Below are 27,666 nucleotides of genomic sequence, written 5' to 3' on the forward strand. Positions count from 1 at the left end.
GGATTAATAAAGTATATATCTATCTAGCACATTCTCTCATCTCACTAATAGTCTTGTCTCTTCGTCGAGCCACATCCTCCCGCCGAGGGGGAGGAAGGGGAGAGGGGAGTTCACAGGGTGGCCTACATCTCAGTTTAATTACCCACATGAAACGGTAGGTAAATGTCAGCCTGAAATAAGCGATGCTGAGCGCCGATGGAGACCTCCTCCCCGAGGAGACGGGATTGGTTCATATAGGAACACACAAGAATGACAATATTATGAACTTAGTGTCCACGCATTTAAAAAAAGGACCATGTGACTGGCGGGGGTTGGTTGTCACACATCTGTAAATTCCCCACTTTCTTCACATATTACACCTCCTTTCACTCGTGCTGCAGTTCTCTACTTGGCCGGCAGGGGGCAGTGACGCTGCCCATACTTTGTTAATCTGTAGCTCAGTCGCCTCATTTCTTTTCTCCCCTCCTCAAATATACGTGTGTACTTTGAGATGAACACACGCAAACAAAAGTACACCAGCCGAGCAGTCAAAACAAACGCAACATATTTATTTACTGCTGAAGCATAGAATTAAAAAAAACAAGTCATCAGCTTTTGTCCTGGTTCAATTAAAATCTGAATAAAGACATCTGTGCACAACAACAACGACGAAGCACGCATACAAAGACATGTCGATTGAGATCAGTGCAAAATAATCCTCCCCGGGGTAACAAACAGTTCAAATAACATAATTGATACAGTAAAGTGCATGTTTGGAGAAAAAGGCCCTCTGGTTGTTGTACAAACTCTGAACAGGCAGTGAGGGACAAACACTGAAAACAAATGCTTCTTAAAAAAAGAGAGAGAGGGACAGAAATGGCGGAGCACATAAAGTATGCACTGGTTCAGTCTTCATTTGCACATTCAGATTTCATCCCTGTACAAACAAACCTGAACTCCAGTGGAAGCGACTCATCCAGTGGTGTACATGCGAACATCGGGAGGTCACGCGGTCTCCAGTTTTCCTGCTACACATTCACACGCCGAGGTCACATGGTGTTGTACAGCACGGCCCCCCGCTGCTGCTTCTTCTCAGCGGAGCCTTTGCGAGATCGTCTCGCCGCGTGTCCCCGGGCCCCCTGCTGGCGCGCCGGGGCGACCGCGCCGCCCGGCTCCTCCCTCTCCCCCGTGTCGTCTTTGGGACTACGGTGGGCGGCGGAGGGGCTGAGGAAGAGGGAGGGCGACGAGGACGACGAGGGAAGCCCCCGCGGGGCGAGCCGGTCCCCTCGGCGAGCGCGTGGCGAGCCAACACCTTCTGCTTCTTCCAGGTGTCGTCGGGGTGAGACGCGGAGAAGGAGTCCTGGGAATGTGACGCGGCGCCCTGGTGTGCGTCCTCAGGTCCATGTCGCTGAGGTCATTGGCCGACAGCTCCAGACGGTCCAGTTTGGCCAAGGAGGCCGACCGCTTCATGAGGGACGGGGGCGTGAGGCCCGCCTGGCGGATGCGGGCCTCCAGCTCCATCGCTCGGCGCCACGCGATCGGCTCCAGGAAACTCTGACCCTCTTGCCTCTCTCGCCGCCGCCCTACTTCCGGGCCTCGGGGGGTCTGCTCAGAAGTGGACCCGTCGCACAGTTCCGGCTCAGTGTCCGTGACGTCTCTCGGCCCCCGAGGCCGCTCCGTCGTCTCCGGGCCGACGCCCTCGTGGAGGAAGGCCTGCAGCTCGCGGAGCGTCCGCTGAATCCTCTCCAGCTCCTGGCTGCCGCGGGCCAGCCGGCTCTCGGCGTCGCAGCCGCAGCCCCCCCGCCCGCCCCGAGAGCCGGACTCCATCCGCTCGGCCGTGTCCGACTCTTGCGCCGCCGCCCCGTCCAGACTCATCCGGTGGGAGGCGTCCTGGGTGTGAAGCGGCTGGATTTGGCGTCGTCTTTGGGACTGGGCCGAGGCATCGAGAGACGATTCTTCCGTTGACGTGAACACACGGCCGCCTGCGGGCACAGCGACGGGGACTCGGCTGATATCAGAGTCAGGGGAGCGCGAAGGGTCCGGGAGGTCGTCCGTGTCCGAGGAGCCGGGCGCCGCCCGAGACCCCGTGCGCTCCCCTTCGTCCGCGGCCTCTCCCCGAGCGACCCATTGTTCCGTGCGGTCCCGAGGCGAGCGGAGGGGAGGAGGCTCGGCGCTCGGGGGACACGGGGACAGTCGGACCGGCGGCTGCTCGGCGCTGGGGGAATGCAGCGGCGAGCGCTGGGACGCAGCCGTCTCCATTTCCTGCTTCAGCTTCTGCTCCAGCTGGTCGGCGGCGCGCCGCACCGAGCCCGCCGGCCAGTCGTGCGGCAGCATGGAGGGGGACTGCGGGTGGGAGGGCGGCGTCGGAGGGCCGGGCGCGGCTTCCGGCGCCTCGGCCTCCGGCGGATGCTCAGAGCGGACGGGCGGAGGGCTGTGGGAGGGCGGCGGGAGGGACGAAGAGGAGGGGGCGGGGTGGCATATGGCTTCGATCTCCGTGACGATATGGCGGACCGACACGCCGTTGTCGTGAGGAGCGCGGTCGGGGCCGGCTTTGTCGACGCCGTCGTCGGACTGCGGAGACGCCTGAGCGACAAACAGAGAGCCGGCGAGTGAGTCATGTGCACGTCACATTAGTCATTGTGACATAAATACTTGTTTTTTGAAAGTTATACATAAAACGGCATCGATCGGACAGCGAAATGGAAAATTAGAACACAAGCGGAGACAAACGAGTGACACGTGGATCTGGACTATTCTCCCACCTTCCAGAAGGGGTCACTATGATTCACGAACATGAATCTGTGCTCTTGGCTCAGCTCGTCTGCGACCTTGAAGACCCGAGGCTGCGTTCACACACAGTGGAGCGTGACCCGGACACGAGGCCTTTTCAAAAACCTTTTTTTAACACTAGTGAAGTTCACTCATCTCCCGCGTGGCCGTCATGAGATTGGCCACCGCGGCCGTCAGGTTGATTCCCCCCCCCCGACGCTGCAGCCTCAACCCACCGCCCACTGACCGTTGTGAACGCAGCCTTACGAACCGATTCTAGTGCAGTCAGACTCCAGTATTGACCATGATCAGACATAACATGTAACCTCCTGAATTAAATATGCAGTCCAGAAAAAGAACACAAGCTGAGAAGCCGCATGCGCAGCCTGAGGTGACCTGTGCATACTAAATGTGATGCAGCAAAATCGTTCAGCACGTTCTACGAGCAAAGACAAAATGCGAACAGTATATGACGCAATGATCGCGTACCTGACGACTCGCATAGCTTTGCTCCTCTTCCTCCTTCTCGGTGTCTTCGTTCTCCTCAAACGACAGAGGTGCCCTTTGCTGTGCCTGCTCAGAAAGTGTCCGGGACCGGCCATCTTGGGCCGGGCCCAGGAACTTCTCCCTGGCGCTGAAGAAGTCGATGCTGTCGCCGCTGTGGCTGGACGAGCCGTCGGCCTCGCCGCGCCAGAGCTTAAGCTCGCTGGGGTTGTTGTTGGAGTCGCTGGCGGCGAGCGGAAGCGCCGGGGAGAGGGCGCCGAGGGGGCTCTGCTCGCCGCTCGCGACGTCCGATAACGATCGCTCGAGGACGTCCGAGTCGGCGGAGCCCAGAGTGAGCGTCGAGGTTTCTTCCGAGCTGCTGCGCTCGGGCAAATTCAGAGACGGTTCCGACGCTTTGTGTTTGGCCACTGAGATGGAGAGCTGTGTGGGAGGAGCCCGGCGGGCACGTTGGAGTTCTGGAGTGGGCGGTAAGATGTGGAGTGATGGTGGAGGGTGGGGTAAAGCAGCGGTCACAGCGACGGCCACGCTGGGTGAATTGTCCAGCCCTTCCTCGGGGGCGGCGGCTGCTCGGGGGAGGGGCAGCAGGCGGGGGCCTCCGCAACCCGAGCCAACCTCCTCCGGATCCGGCGAGTCACACGCGCCGTCGGAGTGCGAGTCTGAGTCGCACGGGCTGTTCGCCTCGCCAGAGTCCTCGGGTGCGGCGCCGAGCGCGTGCAGCACGGCCACGCCCAGGAAGTGATGCAAGGAGGGGGAGGAGGCGCTGGTGGTGTTGTTGTTGTGAGAGTTGGAGCGGCCCAGAGAGCGAGACGAGGCTCTGCACATGGAGTCCGGGCGATCCGATAGGTCGCCGTCAGAGTGCGAGCGCCACAGCTTGTTATGCCTCTGCTTGCTGCGGAAGGAAGCACAACAACAACAACAAAACGTTGGTTAGCGCCACGATGCGCCCGGGAGAACGTGCACAGTGCAGAGCCGCTGCCGCCACGCGAGCGCACACCTGGCCAGCAGAATGCCCTGATACTCCTCCAGCTGCTTCATGAAGGACGGGTTGGGCTTGGTGACGGCCCGCTTCTCTTTGACGTAGTCGAAGGCCGTGTCCAGGTCCCAGCCGTACTCCTTCATGGCGTAGGCGATCACCGTGGAGGCGGAGCGACTCACGCCCATTTTGCAGTGAACCAGACACTTGGCACCAGCTTTCCTGAGATGCACACAGAGAGAGAGACAGAGAGGATTTGTGTTGGATCACAGGATTTGAGAAGCCAAGTAGGACCTGACAAGCGTGTGTGTGTGTGTGTGTGTGTGTGTGTGTGTGTGTGTGTGTGTGTTCAGGCCTACTTGGCTTTGGTGATGAACTTGTAGGTCTCGTTCCAGTACTCCAGCAGGTTGGTGGCCTCTTCGTCGTACACTCGGATGTTGTGGTACTGAAACATCCCCGGGAAGAAGTTGTCTATCTCCCTGGTCACGTTCAGGATGTAGAGCACGCTACATGAGAGACGGGGCAACGAACGCACATTATTCAGATGACGAATGCTTCACAAATACAATGAATGGGGGACTTGAACTTGAGCTTCACTTGAAGTGGTAATGAAGATGTAGATGAAGTCTGTGAGGTATTCAATCCCATGTTTGAACCCTTGCAGCAACACTTTCAAAGGTAATGCATTTTCTCCAATTAGAAAAGCGTAGCCTCTACGTTTATTAAAATGATATTAGCGAGCGTGCGAGTGTGTCGGGTGAGTGACTGACTGATCTCTTACCCGCTGTTCTGCAGCTCCTCCAGATTCGAGGCGTTCCACTCGGAGCCCTGGAGAGGTCACAAGTCCAGTTAATATCAATGTCTAAACTCACAAGTAGGAGCAAAACAGAATGAGGGAGATGTTGGTTCCTGTGCATTGTTCGTTCCAAACATCCACACGTCCTCACCAGATAGACGTGTTCAAAGATTTCGGTGGGGCTGTCCATCTGCCCCAGGATGGCGATCATCTCGTTGTCTATGAACTCCTTAAACTCCCTCAGGTTACAAACCATCTGCATCTCCAGCTCCGTTCGGATCTGGTAGGACGGCAAAATAAAAATGTCACTCGGGTGTCTCGACAGTCGAAGCTGCATTTGCAAAAACAGAGATGCATGCGCACAAAAAAACCAAAAAAACAACAGCTGCTGCATTCCTCCGTGTGCCTCTCACCTCCTTACAGGTGACGTTCTCCAGGTCCTTCTGTATCATGATCTCTCGGAGGCGCATCTTGATCAGCCTCTCCGTGCGCTCCCCCTCTGTGGGCCTGCACATGGACACACACACACAAACCTTTATGAGAACACAACATTAACACTTTTTCTCTGAGCCTACAAAAAAACAAAAATCCCACTTTGACACAATTAACCACCTACACAGTCGCGGCAACGGCTCTTTGCGACTGCTCTTTGATTCCCGTTTCGCTCCGCTCTCAAAGAGGTCACTTGTTCCGCCAGAGAGTCGCCACTTTGTCCGATTCTCAGAAACGGGAGAGGGAACAGACAAAGTCCTCTTGTGGAGCGTGTCTGTTGTTGTGCCTGGCGCTGTTTCTAACCACTCCGCCGGGGGACGCATTTAGCCTTTAGACGTCACACCGATGATACAAACAAGTGGCCCAATTACTCCTCTGGAGAGAAGCGCTCAGTCTGTCTCCTGTCGCGCTCTACATTCATTTGGTCTCGCCCCTCACTGGACCCTCACAGTAGTAGTAGAGGGCAGTGTGGGTCAAGTGTGTAACTGAAGGCTTAAAAAGCATCCGTCCGCGTTGAAGAATCTACAAAACGTCGACTCGTTTACCGCGACGCTCGCCGTCTTCGTCGCCCCGAGAGATCGAGTCCACGGGGGTAAGAGGAACAAATACGGGTTGGTGACGGTGCTCCCGTCAAAACGTTAACCCCACGGCGAGCCTGGACACTTGCCCGCAGACAACCTGAAGGAGGGATGGTGGGGCATAAAAAAAAAGAAAAAAAGAGAAGCACAGTACACGTGTATGACGACGCAACGAAACGGCCCTGGTGAGTCACTGAAGAGAATGGAAATTCCAGGTCACTTCCTTGAAGGGCTGAAAGGAGCCCCGCCTACAGTCACGGTATCCCTCGATAACGTGGCACTTCCTGCCATCTGAACATCGCGTCCAGTGGTTATACGAGGACACAAACAGACACCGGCGAGTCATGTGGCTTTGGCAGCCTCGCCGCGAGGGGGAAAACACACTTGCGTGGATCGGAGCTCATAAAGTTCAGGTGGCAATCTTACGGATAAGTGCCCTCGAGTGCAGACACTCCCCTTCCGAAAATAGAGTGCGCAAAGTATTTCTGTTTTCAGGCGGGCGGTGAACACGGGTGTTTCTTGTTTGTCAAGCCTTAAGTGGCCCTTGATTCTTTTTCTGTCCGTGCTTCTCTCTCTCGCTCTCTTTTCCACCCAGGGGCATCAGGTGATTGTTCTTTGTAATCCGCCCTTAAGGCCTCCTTCCTCGAACTCCTTCCCTCTGCCTACCACCTGCTTCTGTCCATCCTCTCCCGTCTACCTATTGGTCTGTCTGGTTTCCATTTTTCCAAACGTAAATCAAGCCGACCAAAGCCTCAGCTATTTTGGACCCTGGAGGATGTGTGAAGTGTGTGTGTCTGTGAATGAGAGACGCTCCAAATAAGTAGCGAGGCACGTGATGAAGCAGCAGAGGGGGGAACTTTCTGCTATTCGTAAAGACATAAATCCAGCCGCCTGCGTCTGTGCTTTCCAGACTCCCTCCCGGATCCCTTGACATCTTTGTCGCAGACTCAATGTGTGTGTGTGTGTGTGTTCATCGGCGTGCGTCTACATGCACATCGTGAGGGATTCGCTACTCTGACTCCACTCTAGTTACATAGAGCTGGCGAGCCTCTGAAGGCTGATGCCCCGCAGTATTCTGCTGTAGTAAGAAATATGTACTTTTCTTTGTTTTCACATTCAAATTGACACGTGCGTATTCATTACATGAATTAAAAAAAAGTAATAAAACAGGCAGCGCCGCTTGCTATTGAATTTTATTGATTGTTTCGGAATACAGTTCAGTCGTTTCCAACGCTTTTCCAATTTTCAGTACAGTGCAAGTTAAATTACGGTCCCCTCAAATACACTATAATAAAGAACAGTGCTGTGTATAATAGAAATAACGTCTTCAAACCCAGTTTAAGGGGGAATTGCGTCACCAATTGAATTCTAGGTGCTGTCCCCTGTTTTATGCCATATGAATGAACACCATACCACTCAGATAAGTGAAGGATTTAAATAGCTTTTCTATTGGAATGATTACATCCTTTGAGTGGCTGATCACCGTCAATATATGACCAAGATAAATGTCCTATTACTTTCAGGAAAACTATAAATAAACAATGGTCCAAAACGACTATTGCGGTAGAAGTTTTGTGAATTACACATTTTTTGTACTCTTTAGTTCATGCATTAAATATTGTCTTCTGGAATGAAATGCAATGCGTTTGTTGCACATCTTTTGATTTCACCGTTCACTCACTCAATAGGAATGTTCCACTACACATCAACGGGGGACTCAGCCCCACAAAACAAACAATAATCCAGATATGACATCATCGGTATGAACTGTGGATCTGAGTAACGTGTGTGTGTGTAGTCATGTGGTCTCTACTTACAGGTCTGTGAAGAGAACGGGCGAATTGGCACGGTGCGACTCGACGTCCTGCATGGCGTTCCACTCGTTGACGCAGACCTGGTTGGACGAGAGCCGGCTCTGGTAGTAGCTGACCCAGGTCAGGAACAGGCTGCCCGGGTAGTGGTTGTGGCAGCGGGCCACATCGCATGCTTTGTGGAGCGACTGGAGGGCTGACCTGAGGCAGCAGAGGAGGAGGATGCACACTTGAAAAGGCCCAAAAACTGAAAATAAGTGTTCTTCAAATAAACCATAGAGTGAAATGATTTAAACCATGAGAGGCTGTATTACACAACAAGAGTAAAAATACAAAAAAAGGGGGGGAAATTGTGTGAGGAATGAATAATAGCACATGAGAAATATAATAAGGGAGGTTTATTATCAGTGAGGAGGAAAGAACGGAAAGATTGCAGCGATGAAGAGACATAATGGAGATTGATGAAGGTAGCAGGAGATTATCGAGGGAGAGGAAGGGAACAAAAGGGACGAGGGAATGAGGGCCAGTAAGGAAATAGAGACATCTGAGACGGGGGAAGATAATGTAGAGACTGGAAGGAAGAGATAATGCGAGAGAAATAAACAGCAACAGTGACAAAGATAAAAGGCTGAAGGTCAAAGTCAACGGGGGTCGGGGGGGGGCTACAATGGATACACTCTTCACATTGGTGTCGTTTACTGGAAACAATCAAAGGTCACTTACCACATGGCCTGGACAGAAACTGGCTTGAAAACATGAACCCTGTTCACCGTCGATACACTAAAACCCCTGTGACACACACACACGAGAGAGAGAAAGATTAGAACGGGGATGCCTTTGATAGTTTACAGCCATTTTACAACACCAACAAATATTCCCTCAATAAAATGACTGGATGCGAGTCATCAGAGCGGGTAAGGTGTGGCGTCTTACCCGTCTCCATCCAGGTGGATCAGAGTGTCACTCCAGAGCGGCAGGACCAGGCCCACCGTGCAGCTGCGGGGGGGGAAGATCGGCACGTTAAGCAACTAAAAATAGAAAACATCGGGATTGACGCGAGACGGGGACGTGTCCCGGACAACAGCGAGGAGACAAAAGTCAGACTCGCGTGTGGGATTCGTTGGGTTTTAAGACCACGCACTGACCCGTCAGAGGAGACAAAGTCCACGCCGAGCACGATGCTCTCCTCCGTGTCCTGCCTTCCGTTGGTGGAGACCACCACCATGTAGCGGGTCACCTGAGGGTAGGCGCTCTCCAGACGCACGGCCTGCGGGAAAAGACACGAGGAGGAGATTGTCCAACAATGCTGGAATAGCTCTTTTTCAAAGAAGTTACAGAGAACAAACATGAAAGGAATGTGCATCGCTCTAAATACTTTGAGGACTGTGTGTTTTATGGAGTGAGTATGTTTGTTATTAGATTTCAGCGCGAGGACATTCGATGTCCAACAAAAGCTTTTTTGTCCAGCTCTTTTTGTTTATCAACAAAGAACTGAAACCGGCCCGTCCGTCCGGAGGATCATCTCCCCGATCACGATGCCAACTGGCTACTGTGTGTGTGTGTGTGTGTGTGTGTGTGTGTGTGTGTTACTGACCAGTCGGATGGTGTCCTCCGGCCGCAGCACAGTGAACATGGTCTGAAGATGTTTCTGGAGGTCACCTGGGGAGACAAGCGTTTCAACATCCTCGTTCAGTTTCAGGTCCTCGAGGACAACAATTGCATTCTTGGAATTGTGTCGGTTGACACGACACCTAAGATAACGCGTCACTGAGCCTGTAGGCGAGTGCCTTCACACTGGAGTCTCTGTCCCTCGGGGCACACACTAAACTCTACGTCTGAAGCCCTTGACAGCTTTTGATAGCAGTGGCACATCACAGAAGGTCCAAACCACAAAGGACGTCTTCATCCAGACGACACACCTAACTTGTATTCTTTCCAAAATGCCGAAACTTTTGTTTTCATTCGTCTTAAAGTGTGAAGACGTGTTGACGATGTATATATTCACACAAACAAATCTGGCCACGGCGGCGGACTCATCTGCCGCGTTGGGAAACGGCTCCGGTGGAGTCGACACCAGCTGTTACCGATGATGCCGTTGAGGAATGTTTATCTAAAAAAACGGCTCGCGTTCCTCCGCATTTCCGAGGCCGAGAGTTGGCGAGTTGGGAGAAGCTGCAGGTGTCGTTACCTGTGTGCTTGTTCCTGCGTTGGTTCATGTGAGGCGCAGAGTTCGGCGTGGGGCTGTTGCCCCTGGGAAGGAACAGGGCGGCGCCTTTCACGGTGAGGAAACTCTCACTGATACTGGGGAGGAGAAGAGAGGAAAGAAAAACACATGAATAGACGCCTCAAAACAGAGAAACGCCTCCCAAGTTATCCAGTCACACTTGGCATTTACTGTCACTTGTGTAATTTGTTATCACTTTCTTGCATGTTGTGACCCCGGCTTCGCATTTTTGGCCAAAGATGGGGGGACGGGGAACAGACGAGCATCGTCGTGGGCTTATTATGTCACACAGATCCACTCGGCTGGCCTCTGGTCCCCAGGCTCCCAGACTCAACGCTGACAGTCCAGTGCAAGCAAAACCAGATCCACGCCCAATTTTGAACTCGGAACACAATGTTCTCCTCCACACAGCTGGAGTACACACACACAGACATACTCACACGTGCAGCTGCCAGTAGGGAGGGATGGGGATGTGGAGGGAGGGCGAGGAAGACAGCGCGAGTCCTCTCCTCCACAATGTTTGTGCGGAGAGAAGCGGGGACAGGATGTATGCAATAATGTTGTGCGTGTGAGCGAGTTAAACATGTCACGTGACTGCATCCATGCTAGTGCATGATGACCATCGTGGAGCAGGGCCATCAGGCTCCGTCTTTTTCCGAACCCCGCCTCCAAAGTGACTTTGAAAAGGGAGCGTTGAGCAGTTGCCAGAGAGCAGAGAAGGTCTAGACTGTGTTAGAGGGACTGCTTTTGTGCATGAATACATGAAAACAAGCTGCAGGACCACCGGCTGAGACCGCTTCATTGATTAAAATGAGTGGTGGAAGTAGAACTAATACTATGAATGAAAAAAATAACACTTAAGAAAATGTAGCCTATGACGGTAAGTATGAAACAGAAAGGACTCATAATGCAACCAAAATTACCTCTTTAGTTTTTTCATTAATATATTTGTGTTCCTTATTATCTACACAGTTGCATATTAAAGTTGGAGCTGGCTGCAAGAGAGCAGGTCGGGTGGGTGGTTCATCTACTATATAGCAAAGCGTTGCATTTCATATAACCAAGTACATTTATTATGACGTAAAAAGTACTATTTTTCCGCCTGAAATGTAGTCGAGTAGAAAGTTTCATAATGAAGTGCAAAAGTACTTCAATAAATGCACTTAGTTACCTTCCACCGCTGATTGACGCCATGCAGCACATACAATCTTATTTTTATTTTTTTTATGCGACCAACTTTCTCAGAGGAAAGGTTCCTCCTCACCAACGCAGGTCGCATCAAACGGGGCTCTGTTCCCCTCTGGAACTCCTAATCATATCAACTGTGACTGAGGAGGAGGAGGAGACATAATAAACTGAGGCCAGTGTTTCGGCTGGACACCAAACATTGAGTGCGGTTGTGTGAGCACCTGCTTCCATTTGTGAAGAACGCGGCTTCTTCAAGTCTCACAGCGGCACGCGAACCGACGGCCGCAAAACAGGTTGGAAGAGCCACTCGGACGGCGGCCATGGGACCAGTGAACCAGAACCTTTATGATGCTCAGCGACTTGGACACCGAGCACTCGGGGGCAAAGGTGCTCTTTCAGTCACACCACGGGATGCAGAGAGCACGACAACAAATTTAAAAAAAGAGCAATAATGTCAGATAAATCGAACCACGTGGAACGTTTCATCGCACACTCGGTGGAGCAGCTCTGCGGGCTTTTGCCAAAATTGAGACCGCAAATCACATCGGTGGGAGCGCAGGAACAGGAACATGCGCGAGAAAAACACATGTTGGTTACTTCCACAGCATTTTAGAAGTATTTAGTCAACACTTTACAAAGAATTTGACGGAAGGAGATTTTTTTTTAAGAAGTCATGTTACGTGCGTGCGCTCTCTTCCTCCCAGCGTCGCTACTGGTGCCGCCCTTTTCCAAGCCCAGCAGCTGCAGTGTGTGAACACGGCTGGACTCAATCACTGATTAGGAACCTGGCGGTAAAGAGGCCAGTGTGTGTGTGTCTGTGTGTGTGTTTTCTGTGTGTGTGTGCTATTCGTTTGCCTTTTACAGTAGTATTTAGATTCAAGTCTTAAAATTGCTGCTTCTGATATCCCGTACCGGTTTCTATTTTCTTCATAAATTCCCTACTTTGTTTATCCATCCGTTGCCCGTGACTTTCTTCCCCTGGGTTTATTTTTAAACAGTCACTCCACCCGTCCCCTGGACCTTAAAATCGGAGGAACGTAACCGGTCGAATGCAGTAGATGTCAGGTTTAAGCTCCCTGACGTTTGTCCAGAACACGGAACGCATACTGGGAACACGAGCGCGTTAACAGGGCGAACGCCGACCCGTTCTGCTAAACCTTCATCGGCGGGTTATGAGAACCACACACTCACACTGCTGATCGCTGGCGTCAATCCAAGTGGGGTGACGACATCAAAGCCACACACGTATTTAGAAATTGCGCTAATAGGTCGACATGGTTATTTTGACGGTTAACCGCAGCGCTGGATAAACCACGTCGGCCTCGGCAGCGAGTCTGAACTCGAACCCGATATCTACGGTTCGCTGGGTTCTGCGGCTCGTCGGTTTCACACCGTCTGACTTTTAGCCTTTTTCTCTGTAACTTCATCTCTGCATCCTCCTGTCCTTCCTGAGTTGTGCTGAGGCCGCGCATGTACAGGATCAGGAGACACAGACAGCGGAGAGAGAGAGAAGAAAGAAAAACACAGCTTTGTGCTGAGCTAACTTTCCAGAATCCACTCACCCTTGACCCAGCCGTTTCCTCTCCCTCTGCCCTCGGACACTTCCTCTTTTCTGCATTTCTCACAACTTTGTCCGTCATACTTAATTCCGACTGTAACCCCCCCCCCCCCAGACACACCTGCACAAAGACACATCAAGGACGTGGACTCTAAGCCTGATGCTTAGGAAGGTGGCGGTGGGACTGTGAACGACTACAGTTTCTAAAAATACGGTAGTCCTTTAAACGTCTCAGCTATTGATAGACTGCATACCGGAGCGTACGGCTGGCTTACTGTACATAACAGCGCTTCGCCGATACGACATCTTTCTGCAGGGGTTGAACACTGAAGCCTGCTTTTAGGCTATACAGGTTTAGGCACACCACGACCCGATTCCAGCCAGAGCTTCAGCGATTACTCGACGGATGAAAATGTACCAGTAATCAACGTTTAAAAAAAACCCAAAAAAACCTCACTTTGATGGTTTCTTTGACATACATGACGGTAAATTGTTTATTTTCGATGAGGAACCGTTTGTTGCAATATTTCTTTTTAACTGACAATGAACCCAATTTGCAAAATATCGCTGCTTTACTGCATTAGCAATGTCGGCTCGTGCAATACAGCTGCTTTTGGAAGCCGATGGGTCATCACAGCGTCACTAATGTAGCCCATCAGAGACTCGTAACGCCACTAGCCGGCCTGTTGGCACGCACCCAGATGAACGACAAGACGTGCGTCTTGAGCTTCGTCACGGCAAACAACAAAAGGTGCCAATTGCAAAGCTCATTAAAAAAAAAAAGAGCAACAAATATACACAGAAGGATAAAGCTAGTGAAGATAAGAGTAAATGAGCAATAGGCAATGAAGGGAGGGAGATACAGAATGAAGAACTAGTCTAGAGTGCGTAGAGAGCGGGCCGGTTCGTCTTCATCCCGGGCTTTGGGCTGAAGAGAAGCGATAGGTGCTTGTTAGGACAACAGTCAGACACAATCATCACTATGCAAGGACCACTCCGCATATAGTGACCCCCCCCCCCCTCCATGCCCATATTAGTCACTCTTAGGAGGAGAGTGGGATAAATATAGGCCCTGGTTCTATGGAGGACGAGCCCCGCTAAGGCCTCATGAGTTTGCGCCAGAGACGGATACAGCCCATGGGAAAGACAGGGAGTTAACGTGTGTGTGTGTGTCTGTGTGTGTGTGTCCCCACAGGTGCGCGTTAGGCCCCGCTACTTGGAAACTGGGCCATGGAAAATGTGTCACAAGCAGAAGATAGGAACAGAGGGGGAAACGGTCAAGCTCATGGGGCACCGTGTAGCAGAGGCCCCAAAACGCCCAAGGCGCCGTCTCACTCGCCAACATTACAGTTACGGCAATGTTGCCCTAGAAATAAGCTCAAGACTTATTACACTTGCACAGCAGAGCATTAGACTGATAGCAGATAAAGAGAAAGGAATACCAGATCACACTAAACATCAGCAAGCACCGTCAACCCATTGTCCTCTGCAAGTGAGAACCACATATTTTGTGTGTATATATATATATATACTCACACACATATATAAATATATTTATAAGATATATATTATATATATATTTATAAGATATATATTATATATATATGACATCTGTAGCTTAGTCGGCAGTAACAGTTTCATTAAATTGTTGCACTACCATTTCAATAGCTTGTGGTAAAAAAAAAAGAAAGAAAAGGGGAAACGTATAATTCCAGGAACCACATCCATGACCAAAGACTATCGGGTCGCTACACAGGTGGTCTGACCTGGAGCCATTTACTGAGCCCAGTTCATTTGATGGTGGACCCATCACACACACACACAGGGACCCACATCCAGCTGCTCAAATCCCGTCACACAAACACGTTTCGAAGCTCTTCGTTTGGTGGAAGACGCGAACGCAACACAAAACACACGAGTGCAGCGGAAGAGGGGGGGTTGGCATTTTCTAAAATTGCCGGGAAAACAATGCAAAATGCATTTAGCCACAGGTAACACTTAACTCCACGGACGGCCCTCAAGGCTTGTAATTACTCATTCAACCCCCGGTTAAACAGTGTGGCGCGTACAGACGTTCACGCTCGGAACAAACATTATGTGCACAAACATTAGACGCGGCGACGCACACATGTACACACTGCAGTCACAGATGAAAGGATGCCAAAATCCGGATCAACAAAGAAGCGGCGATTAAAAACAATCGTGCAACGTGGCCAACGAGGAAGTCAGAAGATTCCCACATCTGCTGCCGTTTACGAGACGCACGCGGTTGTGCGCGCGCGTCGTGCAGCAACATCTTCCCATAAACCTTCTTTACGCAGACTTGCGGAAAAAAAGTTGAGAAAATGAACTTCCTTAAAGACAGGGTGCAGCCCTAATAAAGACGACATGTTCAGTTGACTCAATAACCTCACTGCACAATCATGTGTAAAGCTGCTGGGAAACGATGCAATCAAGAGGCGGGCGGACCTCGACTTTTTGCTGAAAAACCACCAATTATCATGCAGGGCACAAGCAATTACTGACATGCACGAACAGGTTGCACAACAACGTCCAAATACAGACACCGAAACTCAATAAATTGGGTGATGTTGAAATTAGTCATCTATTAATTCAGTTGCAGTCATTTTCCACTTTGATTTCTCCCCAAAACTTGTCGAGGCATGTTCCACAGGAAAGTTTGGAAAACACCAAGTCGTTGAACCTGACCTTAAAAAAAGAGCTACAACTCGATTTTTTTCACCGCGTGTAAGTCAAATAAATCCATTTTTAAATCTCACAAGCACAGCGGAGCCTTTACCTCACTTCGCCTTGATGTCTCGCCGACACTGAAGACCGCGGATTAGATCAGGGCGAGACGCATCAGCGGTAACTCTCTTACTTTGACCTCAAACACTGCATTGGTATCACTGAAGCCACAACACAGAGATCAGGTCGGCAGGGCGAAAGTTAACGCCAGAGTCTCTCTCACCGGTTGCACAACAGGCAATTATTTTCAGTGCAGCATATTTGGGATTTGCAGGTACATACAAGTATCCGGATTTCCTAAATCAAAGCAGTGTTACGAGTGTTGGTAACTACACAAACACATCAAGGCTGTCAATGGGGAACTGTCTGAAGCATTTATTGATGCATGTTATTATCAGAAGATCACAACTTAATGTGAAGTCTTTTGGTTTTGCAAGGAATCAAAACACATGCAAAGCAAAATCAAGCACATTTAAAGTTTCTATGCAGCTTTAATGAAACATCCACAGGATTTCCAGTGAACGTACGGGTTATGAATTTAGTTTGCAGGCAGACAAAATTATGCAGCGGAATAAACTTTTTGAGTTTGATTGAAAAAAGTGTGGGTCGGTGTACAAATGTTATCCCAAAACATTCATTCTAAACAACAAGGCTGTCTTTATTTAATCTTCACCTGGCTTGTTTTTTTTATATATAATTAAAGATAATAATCCAACGATGGTCATCACACCACCCACTAAAGGGTTCAAAACACACAGTGTCCCAGCCTTGGACAAACAATAGAAAAGGGAGGGACGAAAGCAGGTGCTCATTCCAGTAAGGATTTAGTTTTCCTCGAATACGAGTCCTCTGGACCTGAGGAACAGGTGCGATGAGTCACGACACGGATGTTGCGAAACGTCGCTCTGCTTCCTCAAAAGTTGTTACAACCTTCACATTATGCAAAACGTCCTTTTCCAAAACGCAGACACGTTTAGACCCACGTGGAAATGTGGTCCACAACAGAAACAATTCAAAAACACACACAAGAGTAACTTCACAGTTTGAAGTTTGAGATGACAAGTAGTTTAAAGTCGTTTAGAAATGTATAAACCCGTTCTCAAAGCGCATTATAATCTCAAATAATATCCGCTCTTCAAAACGTGCCACTTTACTTTTCTCTTTTCCTTTGTGTGAAACTTACAGCTGGTTGATCCGATTGTTTGACACCCCCGCGTCGTGGCTGAAGTAGGGCCCCATCTTGGCCCCGCAGCACGAGCAGAAGCTGCCCGCCGGCGAGCCGTCGGGTCCGGCCACCGCGCCGAGGGTCATGCCGGCGAGAGGGCGCGGAGGACTCAGGTGTTTTCTTTAGCTTCCCCCGAGAGAGAGAGACAGAGAGAGAACTTCTACTCGGTTCCCACGGTCATGTCGAAACTTCTCGCCACCTCCTCGGTCGTAATACAAATGACACGGGAGTATCGCCGCGAGGTAAAGGCGCTCGCGCTTCTGCCCCAAACTAAAACAACCGTTTCAGTCTAGCGCACGTTGACCCGGCACCCGCCTGGCTGTCCGGGGTTTCCAAACATGGCGGAGGCGAGGTCCATAATTAACTAGTGTCCGCAGCGCGTCCGAACCATTATTAACAGTCTCCCGTTTAGCTGCACCGAGCGACGACGTCCTCCACCGCGTACAGTACGGACACTTATGACAGGCGTCCAACTCCCGCAGCGTAACTTATAAAGAGGGAGGAGTTGGAGACATGTGGGAATTTGGTTTTTGGGGAAGGGGACGAGCGGAGAGCCAATGAGAACAACGGAGGGGGCGTGCGACCGCCCACACCGCGTCGACGCACGGGTGGCAAACGCTGGCAGCCGTGCAGGTATTTAGTCCAGCAGTTTATCAGACTGCGTGGGTCCTCCTCTCTGGAAAACGCGCCCCCTGCGCGTGGTGTTTACCTAAACGCTGCGCGCTCTTGGTACCACATGGATTACATAATGCTGGAGGTTACTGACACCTGTTGATTAATCCTAATATCGTAGTTATATTGTTTACAACCTGTGTCCTGGTACTGCGGGGTCATTCAACTAATGAAGTAGAGTAAATTGAACCCACAGGGGGATTTAGTTTTGCGTTTGATGCTCACTCCTCTCCATCCGGATGGTCCGAGGACGTCGAAGAATAAACGGATCGTGCCGCGAGACGGACGCAGTGCTTTGGTTAATTTTCACAGCCTATTAAAATGTGTATATGCTGCCGACGTGGAGGGTCCTGTGCGGTCCGACAACAATTTGGAAAACACTGTAAAACTGCAGCCGCCTCATCATTATTCACCCCAGCGTGCGCCAAAAGCCCGGGAAACGAAACGGAGACGTCGGAGTCTCGGATGTAGCCGAGCCAAGCTCCGCTGTCGTGCTTCTGAAAAGGCCTGCTTCGTGTTTGGGCTGTTTTTTGTCTTCTTCCCAAAGCACAGTGGTTATCATTAGGGAGTTTGACGGAGACACGGCGCTATTAAGGGAGCCATTATTAACCACCAGGTCTGAACTAACTTTGCGGCCCGCTGTTGTTCTCGGTCTCTGAGCCTCCCCTGACCTGTGAGGATGTTGTTGATCGTGGACGGACCACAGTACAGGAAGGCCCGGAATAGAAGGAAGTTTCTTATTTGTAGCTGATGCATCTCAATCAATTTACATGATATTTTTAGAGGGACCCAGCTACATGTCTGGCCAAAGGAAACAGATTTGTCAGATTTGTGCAAGTGGATGTGACTTGTCTGAAATGTCTCTTCTCAGTGTTTATGCATCCCATACAACTCTTAAATCTATCGTATTGTGACACTTTTTGTGCGGTGCATTGAGTCACACGTCAAAAAAAGTCTGCAGGCGAACATTTTGTTCCGTCCTGCATTAACCACCGCGTCGAGATCAGCCTACATCCTGTGTTTTTTTTTGATAACAGACAAAGGAGGACTATTTGTAAGAGCCGGGTTTCCTTCACACAGGGAATCAGATCAATTACATTGTTTTTAAATTGAAGTCAGAGGTGAGTCCCCTTGTCCTCCCTCTCCCTTGAGGACCACAACAACGGCTGACACACAAAACACAACAACACAGGAATGCCTCTGGCAAATCTCTTTTTTCACACAAGTGTGTAACCAATCAGAAGAACCTTGTTTACACTCTAACCGAGGGGAAATTACAATTTTATCAAACACTTTCAAACTAGTTAAAAAACATTGACCTCTTGCCACGAAAATAATTGTTTTTTGTCCCGACTAAATTGCAAATAAACTCTCTTCTTATCACTTTAAAAGGTTTACATGTGCAAAAACAGAAATAATTCATACCAGTGTTATCAGTTGATTCTAGACAATAAAGTGAAATGTACACAATGTTCTTAAAGCAATGCCATTGTTAGTTGATGTCGTCATGTTTAAAGGATTCCCTGAAATAACTGATAAGATCAACTTAATGGGATATTGTAAACTACTCAATTAATCATATTAGCAATGTGTTTCAGGTTAGCCTGTCACAATAACAATAACCAATATCGGGGAAATTACCTCAATTATTTTTGAATTGCCTGTTGTGTTTACATGCGTGTTTGTTGACATAAGAATGACATTAACATTTTGGTGACGCCAGAATTAACAGCAGGGTTTTCCAAACTATTAGAAGACTATGGCATTGCGCAGATATTGCACATTATATTCATTATTTTGGTTGCATGGTTTTATAAAATGTATTTTGAATACTTGTATTACACATGAGTTGCAATGTTCTCTGTAATTAATATCATATAAATTACCCAAAATGGCCTTAAAATGACATGAAAATAATATTGTCCGTCGCAATTATACCTCGGAACATATTATTCAACCGAAGCTGTTATTGCAACAGTCCTTTAGCAACTCTACATGGGACTTCTGCTCAGCTACACACACAAACACCTGCTCTCACACTAAAGTAAGCTCCATCTTACCCTCCATCAACAACTGTTGCATCACATGGCAGCTTGCCAGCCACTGTGACCACAACACACACACACACCGGCTCTAGTCATGTGGTTGCGTTTAGTCAAACTGGCCAGTATACCCGGTGCTGTGTGAAACATAAGAGTCTGTTGTGGCGTTCGGCCATGAGACCTGGACGAGTTGCACAACTTTTTACCGACACTATGATGGGAATTGGCAGAAACAAGTAGGTCAAAGGATATGTTGTTATTAAGGTGTGTGTGTGCACACACACACACACACCTTAATACACACACACCATAGAGTATATCATCATGCTTCAATCGTTCAGTGCATGAAGCCAGATGTTTACCACATGCCGAGCTGGCGATGGGCTTCTGTTCTCCAAACTAAAAGCTATATGTGCAGAATGATTTACTCGATACTTCAAAAAAAATCCCCCCCGTCAGGGATTTGAAGCTGCGGCTAAAAACACACCGGCCTCAAAAACAGACAACATCCAACGCGGCGGTTCCTTTTTTTTTTTGCAAACAGAGCAAAGCAAAGAACAGCTGGACTGCAACGCCTGCAGTTCAAATGTTTGCGGACTCCTCCTGTTGCGATAGCAGCACTTAACCTTGCAGAAGCAGGCAGCGCTCCTCCCAGCCCGATAAGGCGGACAAAGACGGCCCTGTGAGCAGAAGGAGCCCCGCGTACGGTCAACAAACACGTGACGCGACTGCAGCGAGGAAGCACCGGCTGGAAATCTGTTCGCGAAGAGGCGAAGAGAGGAACGCACGTCGATTTGCAACGCTGACATTTTAAGAGGTGCGTTTAGGCGTGCTTTAAGAATCCCGATGGTTCAGAGCATATCTCAATCTTGGGACGCTGCGACCTTTGCGAGTTGTGCCGCTGCATATAGTCCCCCAAGAACGAGAGGAACAAAAAGGGCATCGGCAGCATTCATCATCTTTCCAAATATTGATTTAGAAGAGAACAAAAACCTAAAAAGTTTCCTTTTCAAGAGTCCTTGACGGTCAGTGTCAGTCCTGAGGCAACAGTGTGTGGCCGAGCTTCATTATTGCGCTGCAGTGACGCTACTCTTCATCGGTGTGTGTCAGTGGGTAAAGAGAAGCGTGTGTGTGTGTGTGTTTAACCGAGACGTGGACAGAGAGAAGGAGGAAGAGATACGGGTTTTGAGTAGTCAACCGAATAAGAGTGATGCATCAAGACGGAGTGAACATATGACTGCACTACAAAACAAGCCAAAGCTCCCCTCAGTCTAACTGGCTCCTACACAATAGATTGGCCCCTGCTGCTCGTTGGATCCATATGCAGGGTGGAGAGTTATTGGACCTCAGCTCCTACGTGAAACGCATTAGGGGTCACTCGGCAAGGCCCTTGGCTGCACCATCCATGTGTGTGTGTGTGTGTGTGTGTGTGTGTGTGTGTGGATTTGTGCAATGCAGAGTAAATGGTAAAACAGGACTGTGATGATGTTAGGCTTATGGGGAATGAGTATGTATATAATATGTATGTATGCACATCCTGCTATTCTCCTCTTGTCTCCGATTTGCTCTCTCTCTGTGTGTGTGTGTGTGTGTGTGTGTGTGTGCACATCCGTGGGTATGACTTCACCAGCTGCTGCTGCTTTGTTGTATTACCTAACAGATAAGTGGGACCACATGTCCTTCTCGGCACTATTGGGGTGTGTTAAAGGCTCGCTGGAGTGATGTCACCAAGTTTCAATTTCCATACATGTGTGACATTGCATCAAACCTTTTACAGTGCGTTTCACTTTGGGTTGAACCCCACCGTGTTCCAGCTCTCACGCACTATAGGTGCGCCGCAAGAGGCCCTCGGCTCAAAACGGAAATCATTATCATATGGTGTGTGTGGGGATTCAGTGAGGTCATGTTTTCAGACCAGCATAATATCGTGAGCAGGATTTCTCAAAAACGTTTGGCCTCATCCTCATGTGTGATGCAGGAAGTTCATATTAAAAAACAAACAACATGTTTACTACTTTCCTGTGCTGTAACAGTTGTATCGTAGATTCAGGATGAGCACTTTGCTACTACCCGCCCCGAAATGGTTTTGCTCCACCATAAGGTCAAAAAAATGGTGAACCCCAGCCAGATACCAAACGGAAGACAGAGGACACACTCAAAGTTATTACCTTCACATTGAAAATGCGGAAGGTTATGTTTTGATCGCCGTGTATTTATTTATTTGTATGCGTGTTATTCGCATAACAAAAAAAGTTTTAAACCGAATCGCATGAAATTTGGTGGGATGATTGGTTATTATCCGGGGACCATTTGATTAGATTTTGGGATCGATCGGGTCAAAGGTCAAGGTCACGAAAAGGTCAAAATCTTCTTGAATCGCATGAAATTTGGTGGGATGATTGGTTATTATCCGGGGACCATTTGATTAGATTTTGGGATCAATCGGGTCAAAGGTCAAGGTCATGGAAAGGTCAAAATCTTCTTTTTATCCAATTGGCATGCAACTAATGCCAACATGTTCATAATTCAATGCCCAATCTTGTGATATGCGAAGGTATGCGCTCTACCGAGTGCCCGTTCTAGTTCTTTACTGCGACTACGGCTTATTTAGAGACGCAATTGTTCACGATGCCGTCGATAAATCGCCTCTCTGATAATAAGGCTTCTTTAGCAAATGCATTCAGAAGGAAAAATTCTTTAGCCTGATCGTAAGTGCACATTATCCTGCTGTGAATGAGTTCAGGACCGGAGACGTTGACCCTGCTAACGACTCTGGACCGGTGGGAGCCAGAGCAGCTTTTTCCTTCGGATGCAAACTCTGGCTGGGCTCACGTTCTGCGACAGGGATCCAAGACACGCTGGAATGAAATCCGAGAGGGATGCAGGGCAACGGCAAAAAATCCAACGGGTGAAGAAATAGAAAACGACGCAATAAGGAAGTTGAATCGGCCCCTCGGACAGCCCGACTCTGCCCTGGTGCAAGCCGGAGTAAGGACTCCAAATGACCCATTATGTCGGGTTTGTTCAAAGCGTTCCGTTTGACCCTGTATCCCAGTCTCCTGAGAGGACACCGACATGTCACTCAAAACAGTCCTTAAGTCTGACATGAACACTCCAGTGTCCTAGTCAGTGGTAACTTATGAGTTATTACTGAGAACAATAACAAATAAAAAACAATCGGCTGTTTAGATTGTACGTAAAGATTTTGAGCGGTCCACAAAAGTCGCCCCAAAAAGAATCCATGAAAAAGGTGGAAAGTCTGTATAGACCGATGTTCCACTCGCTGTGTATTGATCGTGTGCTGCCGTCTCCACGGACATGACCGTAAGGTCGGGATTACATCGGAAGTGATAAAAGACGGCGAAGACAAAGTCCCCGTGTTCGGTAGACGCTGGCTCGAAGCAAAAAGCACTCAAACAAACGATTAACTCTTTGTCCCGTGTAGTCTGTAGATTTCATTCTGGAGAGGGCCTTGGCCCAGGACACAGCACGTAGACCACCACCTGGGTCCTCCACACACATGCACCATAACAGCGCGGACGGCCTTGTCCTTTATGAAGCTGCAGATACGCACACATCAAAAGAAACCACAAAGTCATGCAAATCAACTCCGTGGCATCAGTGGACTCGCGCAATATTGACAAAAGCACACACAAATACATCATTTGTTCGCAGAATGAAAAACTACTACGGAAAATCTATATTAAAAGTTTAAGTACCCTCGAACTGCTGTGTGAAAGGTTCTTTGTAATTCAAGGGCAACACACAAAAACGTAGAAATTGGTTCCCAAATTACAAAAACACGAAAGCTTTCACATTTTGTATTTTCTCTTTGACATTAACTGCTGTATTATGGTTATTATTGTTTATAAACTTTCATCGTTTAAATCACAAATCAAAACCCACCTGTTCAAAACTGCTTTTAATGTGTGATTGTGTGCTCTGTATGTTCTTATTTGCTTTTATCGTTTGTTTTTATTGTAATTTTTAATGCATAGCTTTTAGGATTTTTTACAATTATGTGTTGTAAAGCGTCTTTGAGTACTATGAAAAGTGCTATAGAAATTTTATGTATTATTATTATTATTATTGAGCAACTAGTAGCAAAGGAACAACATGCCAAAGTGAATCTGTTGAATAGACTCTTTTGTGAACAACTGGAGTGAGCAGACACAACTTCAGTGTGTTACATACTTGGTTTCTCAGAAAAGATAATAAAGGGAATATTATTTTTTCATTAACTGGGTTTATTTCTTGACACACTAGTTGGCCTTTTGCAGGTAAAAAAAAACCTAAGAAATGTGCTTGCAAAAATTGCATGAACGCTTTAGGGGCTGCAAAAGAAAATGTAGTTCATTAACTGAGGAAACGCTGCCAATCTGATGCGCAGTCGCCCCCTAGTGGTCTGACGCAGCCGATCCGGGTGACGCTATTGAACGGCAGTTTGTGGTTGAACAGAGTTTATTCCAGGAAAACTGGAGACAGAGTATGACAACACAGGAAGTGGTCTCACCTCCTGGGCTGGGAGCGACGGTCATCCTCACCACTGCCCGACTCCTGAAGAGAGACAAGACAGAACATGTCGGAAAAAAATAAACCGTACAAATGAAGACCGTCAACAACATCAGTCCTGTACCAGTAGCTAGAAAAGACACACTGTATCACACTGATCAAAGAGACTGGGGAGGCTGTATGCATCACACGCGGAGTCAGACTCAATTAACCTTGCATTAAAAAGAGGGCTCGATAGACTGGCGGCTGGCGGCGGCGACGTCGAGCCTTTCATCTGGGATTTCAGTTACGAGGCCGGGCCAGCGTGGAATTTTCACTGCGGCTCAGAGGATGAGGGATGAGGCTGAAACGGACCGAGTGGCCGTGCCCTCCCCTCTCTGTTTATCTTTTTCCTAAATGCAATCATCCTCCTCTCCCACCATTGCAACCAGTTCGCCACGCACACGCGTACACACACACACAATTTTAATCCCCGCCTGTTTTGGTAATCCCTTAGAAAAACTCAGGGAACTTTCTCTTTGGCATCAATCCGTCTCTCCCGGCAACCAAATGAGCCAAAACAAACACACACACACACACACACACACACAGTGTGGATGGTCACACAGGGACACGCACACCGGACGATGGACAATGACGAAGACGCTTAACGTGCTGGCGCAGACGAAAGATGAGGATGCGTGATGATGGATGAGGAAGATTAGGTGGAGAGGTCAGGAGGTGCCCGAAGCTTGAGGATGGGAGGGCGGGATTTTGTCCGCTCCTGCGTGCGCCTCCACGGACGTGATGAGGCCCGAAGAGGCAGCCGGCTGAATGATGCTCTCTGCATCGGCAGCCCAACAGCCTGCCGTCCAGGCGAAAATATGGTGACACAGGAGAAATAGGAGCTCGTGGATGGACTCCTATGCTTCCTGCGCGCGCACACACACACACACACACACACACACACACCTGTAAAACTGCCTCGTTCAGCAGATTTCAAAAGGCAATGTGATAGCGGTATAACATTACGCCGCTGGGTCGCACTCAACCACAGATTGCAGACGATTTTAGGGGCTATATACCTTTAATATGCGATTAAAACAGCATGCCATGATGAGCCCGGCCATGGCTGGGATGTAATGCACGGGTTAATCTCCATGGCAACCATGCCACTGCACAGATGTGTAGGGAGTGGTCTTGAGAGCCAATGAGAACGGGGGATTTGGTGTGCTGCCAGGCAGATTACGCCACCACTGTAGGGTGGCTGTTCCCCACTGTGCTGAAGGCAAAATGATGTCTTTATTAATTGATGGGTCAATAATGTAAAAAACGGAGTATAGTTTGCCAACGCCCTGATGAAATGTTTAGGAGGCAGCATGCAAGAAAACACCGCTCACAGATATGCTGAAGTGACAATGGCATTCCAGCGGTGCCTCTCACGACTGCTCATCTTTCCCATTCCCAGCACTCCCAGCACTCCCAGCACTCCTCCACACAATTCTCTATTCTGCAGCCCCCCCTCCTTGTTATCCCCCCCCTCTTAGCATCAGACATCTCACAAGAGCACTCACATGGCTGCTCCCCATCAGGAATGAGTCTCATGACAAGCAGCTGGTAGCCTCCGCATGGGTTCCTTTCCATGCCACAGAGCTGCTAAATTATTAATCAAATCATAATTCATGTCTGGTATTTCCTTGATCTGCCGCCAACCAGTCTAAGTTTTAATGGACACGAGTCCAAAATGTCTCCAAAAGACATAATAAATAAAAAAATTGTTAAAGCTCTCCACTGCAGCCATTTGAGAAAGCCCCCAATTATGTTTTTAGGTTCTATGATTTTGCAGCCAGGGATTTCCCTAATCCATTCTCAATAACGTGCACGGCTGTCCGATGGGACACTCCATCATCAAACTGGCCTTGAAATCTGGAGCACAGCCAGACTGACTACAAAAACATGGAATTTGGCTAAACTCTTGTCATGAGGCGTTAACCAGAGGCGAGGATCTTCGGGATCTTCGGGATCCCCCATCTGACAGACTAATATCCCCGTGGCCAATATCATATTCCTGGGTGATGGGCATGGGGCCACATCATCACCCTCCAGTGGTCTGGGTCAAGAGCCTGAAGTGTCCGAGGGGATAAGAGGACAAGTCCCACTGCCTCCAACCGGGTCTGACAGGCCTGTCACACTAACCCTCTTTCCCAGTCCAGCTCCTCTCTCCAGTCACTGTCAGATCAGCTAGTGACGTGGAGCTGACGTCACACACGGCAGCCCAGTCCAGGTGCATCATCACAGAATAAAACCAATTAATGTGTACAGTTAATTGAAGCTGAGGTTTAAAAAAAATGTAAATTAAAACGGTTTAGTTTGTCTGGCTGGTTCCAGGGTGAGTTAACAAACGGGTCCTTAATGTTTTTAGTTACATCATCATCTGCGCGTGAGAGGAAGTTAAGTTTGCAACCAACAACAAATAAAAAATAAAAACACATTTCAGCACAAAGCTGTTAACCAGTTAACTTCGCGCAAAGCAATTGGAAGACATACTTGCCGGGGACTGTTTGGGGCTATACGTTTAAGTTCCAGTGCGATGCTAACAGCTAAGTTAGCCACCCATGTGCACACGCACCCGTGGGTGTGCACGCCGAGCACGAACCAAACGGAACCGAGCCAACATGTCAAAGCCCCGGTTCACGCGGGTACTCACAGACACGCTGGGGCTGGAGGTGGTGCTCGGCGTCGGCGACCGCTGGACGGTGACCAGCGCCATGCCGGCTGCTGCTCACGCCTCCGTCACCTCGGCGAGCGCAGCGTCGGGATACCAGACATCTTTTGGGGCAGCAACACACACGTACAGTGCGCGGTGCGGTTCCTCCGGTCGCTGCTCCGTTGACCCTTTGCCGTCAAGTTCAACAGAATCCGTCAGCGTGTCCGGTCTTTACCTCTTTTCAAAATAAAAGTCTGTATTCCTTGAGCGTTGAATGTCACTGAACCAAATGTTTTGTTAAACACTGTATTTGAGGATTAAGATATCACTCGGTATTTACATGTCTTTCAAATTATTCATTTGCTATTTTGTATGTTTTTTGTTGGCCGTTGTGGCCAATAATCCACATGGGCTTTTAAAGAGGACGATTATACGCCTTTATTTTGACAATTACCGTTCATAGCTGTCCACAGTGTTTTGCCAGTCAGTGTAACACAAGGATGCACATGCGCAATGGCGACCAGCTGTCAAACAGGCCGGCCCCTTGAATACACACTGCCATTCATACTAAGGTCACCAATTGATCAAATAAACTGACGATAATACAAATCAATGGGTGCTGCTACTAAACTAGAACTCTAGCTTTGTATCTGTCCCTCTTGTGTGTGTGTTTGCGCGCGTGCGTGCGTGTGCGTTCCTGTGTGTATATGCATAGGCTGAGGAATTGGATAGGTGACATAGTGCATTATGAATGATGCATTTGTGTGTGTCTCTCTGTTCCTCGCAGGAGAAGACCTGACCTTACATCTCCTTGCTCCCATGTTTTTTTCTGTTCCCCACCTCTCCTGGGAGATGAGGTGTGGGGGTAGGGGTGTGGAAGCAGATGGAGGTGTCTGTTCGGGTGGGGAT

General features: G+C 49.0%; 1 protein-coding gene across 1 annotated transcript; it reads right to left on the reverse strand.

Moving 5' to 3' along the window:
* Positions 1 to 527: 527 nt before the first annotated feature.
* On the reverse strand, positions 528 to 27,207 carry ssh2a (slingshot protein phosphatase 2a). The gene is given in 17 exon segments (XM_056440917.1): positions 528 to 1,240; positions 1,243 to 1,359; positions 1,362 to 2,562; positions 3,238 to 4,141; positions 4,247 to 4,447; positions 4,585 to 4,731; positions 5,007 to 5,053; positions 5,173 to 5,301; positions 5,435 to 5,528; positions 7,909 to 8,103; positions 8,626 to 8,691; positions 8,836 to 8,898; positions 9,048 to 9,169; positions 9,497 to 9,561; positions 10,091 to 10,203; positions 24,073 to 24,116; positions 26,758 to 27,207. Coding segments are annotated over 17 exon segments (3,783 nt in total). The 5' UTR covers positions 26,821 to 27,207; the 3' UTR covers positions 528 to 1,028.
* Positions 27,208 to 27,666: the final 459 nt, after the last annotated feature.

Source organism: Pseudoliparis swirei, chromosome 20 (genome assembly GCF_029220125.1).
Source record: "Pseudoliparis swirei isolate HS2019 ecotype Mariana Trench chromosome 20, NWPU_hadal_v1, whole genome shotgun sequence".
Classification (NCBI taxonomy): domain Eukaryota; kingdom Metazoa; phylum Chordata; class Actinopteri; order Perciformes; family Liparidae; genus Pseudoliparis; species Pseudoliparis swirei.